Source organism: Trichechus manatus, unplaced genomic scaffold, assembly GCF_000243295.1.
Source record: "Trichechus manatus latirostris isolate Lorelei unplaced genomic scaffold, TriManLat1.0 scaffold00004, whole genome shotgun sequence".
Lineage (NCBI taxonomy): Eukaryota > Metazoa > Chordata > Mammalia > Sirenia > Trichechidae > Trichechus > Trichechus manatus.
Window position 1 is genome coordinate 21202527 of NW_004443940.1, and position 6505 is coordinate 21209031.

Consider the following 6505-nt stretch of genomic DNA (forward strand, 5'->3'; position numbering starts at 1 on the left):
CCCTTTAGTATTTCTTGTAATTTTGGTTTGGTTTTTGCAAATTCCCTAAACTTCTGTTTATCTGGAAATGCCCTAATTTCTCCATCATGTTTGAGAGACAGTTTTGCTGGATATATAATTCTTGGCTGGTAGTTTTTTTCCTTCAAGGCTTTCTATATGTAATCCCATTGCCTTCTTGCCTGCATGGTTTCTGCTGAGTAGTCTGAGCTTATTCTTATTGACTCTCCTTTGTAGATGACTTTTCATTTGTCCCTAGCCGCTCTTAAAATTCTCTCTTTCTCTTTGGTTTTGGCAAGTTTGATTATAATATGTCTTAGTGACTTTCTTTGGGGATCTACCTTATGTGGCGTTTGATAAGCATCTTAGATAGATATCTTGTCATCTTTCATGGCATCGGGGAAGTTTTCTGCCAACAAATCTTTAACAATTCTCTCTGTGTTTTCTGTTATCCCCCTCTTCTGGTACTCCAATCACTCGTGGGTTATTCCTCTTGAGAGAGTCCCACATAATTCTTAGGGTTTCTTCATTTTTTTAAATCCATTTGTCTGATTTTTTCTCATATAAGTTGGTGTCAAGTGCTTTATCTTCAATCTCACTAGTTCTGACTTCCATTGCCTTAATTCTGCTCCTATGACTTTCTATTGAGTTGTTTAATTCTGAAATTTTATTGTTAATCTTCTGGATTTCTGATTGCCATCTCTCTATGGATTCTTTCAGCCTGTTAAATTTGTCATTATGCTGTTCTCTAATCTTTTTAAGTTCCTCTATTGCATGGTCTGCGTTTTGCTTAATTTCCTTCCTAATTTCTTGAAGAGTTCTGTCTATTAATCTTTTGTATTCTGCCTCTGGTAATTCCAAGAAATTTTCCTCCTCTGGAAAATTTCTAGATTCTTTGTTTTGGGAGCTTGCTGAAGCATCATAGATTGCCTCTTTATGTGATTTGATATTGAATGTTGTCTCTGAGCCATCAATAAGTTATTATATTTATTTATTTTATGTTTGCTTACTGTGTCGTAGCTTCTTGTTTTGTTTTGATATGTCCAAATAGGCTGCTCGTATGAGCTAGTTTGATTACTGGCATGTTTGAAGCTCTAATGTCCTGTCACCAGGTGGTTATGTTCTGTTACTAGGTATGTGAGCTCAGGAGTCTGTCCACTCCTCCTGTATGGTTTCAGCTCAGGTGCCCAGGTAGATAGCCAACAGGTGTGTGGTGTAGGCTCTCACCTACAGTCCTAGACAGGCATGGGTGATTGGTGTAGGCACAGACATCTGGCTGCAGCAGAGGACACACTCTGAGCAAGGCAGGGGGCTGACGACTGCCCCCGAGTGTCCAGGAGGAAGGGGTGTCCCTGTTCCCTAGAGCGTGTAGGTGGGTGGGTTTTGCAGCCAGACTATGAGCACCCAATGCTGTTGGCTGTAAAGACTGGGGGACACCTCTTATTCTTGGGCCCCTATCACAGGTGGCTAGGTGGGATGGGTGGAGCCACGGATCCTCAGACCCCTGATGTGGGTAGGTGAAGACCCTGCTTAATGGGCAGAGCAGTGTCAAATGTCACAAACTTGCCACTTCACAGCTGAAACCATTGAAGTTAAAGTTCTGGTATATACCCTGTTGTACTGGGGTAATGATGGCCTACACTGTTGAAATGGGCCCACACAAGTCTCTGCAGGGAGAAAGGCACTCAAAGTCCATGGATCCCTTATGCCTGTGCCTAGGCAAAGGACCTGTGCCTACCCTGGCTTTCTGGCTTAGGGGAGCTGGCAGTTTATTTTTTCCCCTGTTTGTTAATTTATTCACTCTTCAAGGCCAGGAGAATGGCTCAGGGCATGTGATGGATCCTACTTCTGGCCCAGGGGACTCGGCAATTGCTGAAGCCGATCTGGGACCCAGTGCAGATCAGGGAGAGGGGAGGTAAATGGGAGAGAGGTTTTTCCCTAAGGGGGGAGTTTTTGTTCCATGCAGTAGGCCGTACACAAGTACTTATCTTTCTCTGATCTAGGGCTGCTTCTCACTGGTTCTGGGTGGCCGAGTAGACCCTGCAGCTGGGTCTCTCCCAGTGCGGAATGTGCCTCCAGAGCACCGCTGCTTGCCTGCCTCTCCACTCACCCATGAGCTGATCAGGCCTGAAGGGCTCAGGCTCTTGCCGGGTCAGGTCTGGCAACTCCTCGCTGCTTCTGAACCGTCTCTCCCTCCCCCTGCCACTCAGTGCAGTCCCTCAACTTTGCCTTAGATGTTCAGGGCTCCTAGATTGTCATATATAATTGATTCACTTGTTTTTTTGAGTCTTTGTTGTAAGAAGGTCCACTGGAAGCATCTGACTACTCCACCATCTTGGACTTGCCTCCCATAAAGTTAACTCTTTAATTTCTTTTTATTCTTTTTTTCTCAAGTGTATATGTAATGGTTATGTCAATGTGCCAACAAGTCAACCAGACTTCCCTAAAAATACATTGACACCTGGGAAATTCACCTTTAGAAACTCATTTCTTTAGCTTGAGATGTTGAGGCCTTTAAAATGCTAATATACCTGAGAGTGAGAGCACACTAAAATCTGTTGCTTATACGCCAGTGTGAGGGAATTTCAGACTTTTCCTGAGGTGTATTTTGTAAGAGAACAGCTAGCCAAGCTGAGGTCACTGATTGGAGGTGAATTGTCTTTACCCGCTTCCTCCCTGATGGCACAGTGGTTAAGAGCTATGGCTGCTAACAAAAATGTTGGCAGTTCAAATCCACCAGCTGCTCCTTGGAAACCCTATGGGGCAGTTCTACTCTGTCCTATAGGGTCGCTATGAGTCAGAATCAGTTCGATGGCAATGAGTTTGGTTTTTAGTTTAACCTTGCTTTTGACTAACTTTAATGCTGTTGGTAGGTTTGGTGTAGGTTTAACTTGATGTGGTGCACCCCCTGGTGTGCAGGTGGAGAACAAGGAGCTCAAGCAGAGGATCCTTTCAGAGGTGGTGAAGTACCCGGAGAAGTTCAGCAAGGCCAGCAAGGACTTCTGTGAGGCACTGCTTGAGAAGGACCCGGAGAAACGTCTCGGGTTCAGAAACGGGACTTGTGATGAGCTGCGCACGAACCCCCTCTTTAAAGACATTAACTGGAGACAACTTGAGGCTGGTACTGTTACACGCATTTTAGGTTTGGGGCCAGTGTTTGCAGGAGGGTGTGTCTTATGTTTTAACTCATAGCCTGACCCATCCAGTTGGCCTCTTCCTAAAGTTTAGAGATATGTCAGCAGAGCAAAAAGGACTGGGTGATGGGCTTTCCTCTAGGTAGCCTCCTGCCCCCGAAATAATGGCTCCCACCCTTGCCAATTATCTCTTCATTCCCCAACATGCTTCATGACTGAGTATTATATAACTGACCAGGCTCCCTGGAAAAACCCATCTGAGGACTGTAAAGGCTGGAAATTCTTCAGGGATGATGGAATTTGTGTGAAATGTGCTAGTTTAACATAGAGTTAAAGATTTAAACTGCTGTTTTACATTTCCAACTCCCCTGTAATTTAAGGGAGCCCATAATACAAACTGAAAGGAGGGTTTGAGAAATTCATTCATTCAACCAGTTTTTGTTATCAAGTTTCATGTGCAAGGTACTATGGCGTATGTGTGTGCCTGAGAGAGAGAAGATGTTTAAGACACACATACCCTCTAGGCATCTACAGTGACATAGAAAAGTTAGAATATGTATACATATAACTACAATAAGTTATAAAACAAGTCCTCCAGGAGTCCAGGAGGAGGTTCCGCTCTGAGTGAAGGTGTGAATGTGGGCTGCAAGCCCTAGGGTATCATCTCAGGGACATATGAGTGGGAAAGCACATATAAGCGAGTTTAGGAAAGTCTTGACTACCAAGTACTGTATAGAAGGTTGGACTGTTGAAGTGGTTAAGCTGCAAAGTGTAGAGATCAAAGTGGTGTTTGAGAAGGAATAATCTGGTGGCCAAATGAATGTAGATTAGAAAGGGGGGGACTGGAGCCCTGAACATAAGTCCTGAGGCCACTACAATAGTGTATTTGCAAGCCAATACTGGGATAAATTAGAATAGTGTCAGTGTGAGCTGAAAGGAGGGGACAAATACAATAGGCATGAGGAAGGAAGAATCAATACAACTAGATGATTGATTGGGTGGGGGGTGTTAGTGGTGGGGTGGAGCACTGGGGTGAGGAGGCCATCAGTGAGTGACATTGTATATCTGGTTGCTGGGAGAATCGTGGTTCACTGATATAGATTAGACAGAGAAGCTGGCTTTGGAAAGAAAAATGCTGAGTTCAGTTTTGAACATGTTGAGTTTGGGGTGTTAGACCTTCAGATGAAGACGCCCATCTGGAAGGTTGGCATGAGACCTCTGGATCCGGGAGTCTGCAGAGAGGCTGTAGGTGAAGCAACATGTGGGTTTGAGATCTCTAATGGAATGAGTATGGGGGGAAAGAGCAGAGCAAGAACAAAGGGGAGGGGGAAGAATACCTTGTCCTTTATGATGAAGATTTGGGAAGGAGCAAATACAAGGGCCAAAATTCCTTCAAAATAATCTTCCGAATTAGACTTTAAGAATCTCCAGCTTTATTCAACCAATATTTAAGCACCTACTATGTGCACTGTGGGAGGATACCAAAGCACCTAAGATGGAATTCCTGCCCTCAAGGAGTTTGCACCTTTTAGGTATGCTATGTTTTCGTTATTAGCTACTAGTACGCTTTCCTAACAGCAGCGTTTTCACCTGAGCCACGGAGGAAAGAATTCCTAGGTTAAATGGCTGTTTCCTTTACATTATATGTTGTTTCACCTCTTCTGTTTTCCCTCTTCTAACAGGAATACTGATACCTCCTTTCATCCCAGACTCCAGAACTGTCTATGCAAAGAATATTCAGGATGTAGGTGCCTTTTCCACAGTTAAAGGCGTGGTGTTTGACAAAACGGATACAGAATTCTTTCAGGAATTTGCAACTGGCAACTGCCCCATCCCCTGGCAGGAGGAGATGATTGAGACAGGCGTTTTTGGGGAGCTGAATGTGTGGCGTTCTGACGGGCAGATGCCAGACGACATGAAGGGAATCAATGTTCAGCAGCCAGCAGCACCCTCGTCCAAATCAGGAATGTGTCTGGTTTCCTAAGGGAGCTCCCTGAGGCTACAGGCATTCGCTGAGGGAAGCCAAGGAGAGAAGAAGGGAGAGACCAGCCTATGTAGAGGAAAAGGAAAATTCTGGAAACTTCAGCGTGGATATGCGTTAATCTATCAAAGGACTAAAATGCCTTTGCGACTTCAGTTGTAAATGGAATCAGCTAGTGAGCAAGTAGGATTCTTCTGTCTCAGGTCACCTCTTGTGTGGCTGAGTTTCCTCACTAGTGCAATGAAAAAAAAAAAAAAGGTGTATGTGGCAGAACAGCTAGACGTTTCCACCTGGAGTAGTGAGCTTCCAAACTGTAAACACTTCGCTTTTTTTGTCCCCATTTCACTATAAAAAAGACGAAGAAAGTGTTCTCTGGATGGAATACACGAATAATGATATAAACTCTCAAAGGGCCTTTGGCATAGATGTACAACCTAACATTTTTGGGCAAAAGAAAATGGTTTAATGGAGACTCTGGATGATGCAAGTTGTTAAGTGGTTGGCTACTAAGCAAAAGGTTGGCTATTTGAATCCACCCAGAGGCATCTAGAAAGAAAGCCTGGTGATCTACTTCTGAAAGATCACAACCATGGGGGGGTGGGGAGGAGGATGGTTTAATCAGGAGAGATTAAAGTTTATTTTGGGTTTCCTGGTATATTAATTGTTAATTTCTCAGAGCCCAAATCCTCAGTGGGATTTGCTCTTTTGGTTAGTCCAGGGGTTGGCAAACTACAACCCGCAGGCTCACTGGCACAGCTAGCACTGTGAGCACTCTGACCCCGTTCCTGCTTCATGCTCAGCTCCTGCCTCCTGACTACCTGGCTGTTACCCAGGGTCTGAACTGGTCACTGACTACACATTGGGGACTCTGCTGTTGGCAACTGCTGAGTACTGAGTGGAGGAATCTCAGTTGCGGTCACATTGCCTCCAGGTCAAATTGAGACGGCTCTCCCCATGAGGAAGGAAGGGAAGGGCGTGCGGTATCTGGCTGTTCCTGGAGCACAGAGTAAACCTGATCACGGAGCCTCCTCCCTCCTCTGCCCGCCTGCCAAGCCTCTGCCCCTCTGGTGCTCCTCTTCATCTCGACAATGTTTGCAGCTGATGACAACTGGGTGCAAAGGGGGCCACTGCCCTGGAATACCTGCCCCCACCAAATGAGGCAGGGTTGGCCTGGAGTTTTCTCTCTTGCTATATGAGTACCTACATAATATCCTCTATTCTACCAGTTTGCCACTATTTTCTATTTGGTCTTTTCCAGAAAATATGTCCATCCCTGGGTTGGTTGATCTCATCTTCCCATGAGGACCTGGTCTTGCTACATGCAAGAGCAGGCACAAGTTCTCACTGCAATTCCCTCTCTATATTCCCAGCAGTAACAGCACTAAAGATTTAA

General features: G+C 45.0%; 1 protein-coding gene across 1 annotated transcript in view; it reads left to right on the plus strand.

The window, feature by feature from the left end:
- GRK1 (G protein-coupled receptor kinase 1) overlaps positions 1 to 5158 on the plus strand; it is a 24417-nt gene extending 19259 nt beyond the window's left edge. Inside the window, exons 6-7 of the mRNA XM_004369286.2 lie at positions 2917 to 3118; positions 4814 to 5158. Coding sequence (XP_004369343.1) covers positions 2917 to 3118; positions 4814 to 5115 — 504 coding nt within the window. The 3' untranslated portion in view covers positions 5116 to 5158. The remainder of the gene's footprint in view (positions 1 to 2916; positions 3119 to 4813) is intronic.
- Positions 5159 to 6505: the final 1347 nt, after the last annotated feature.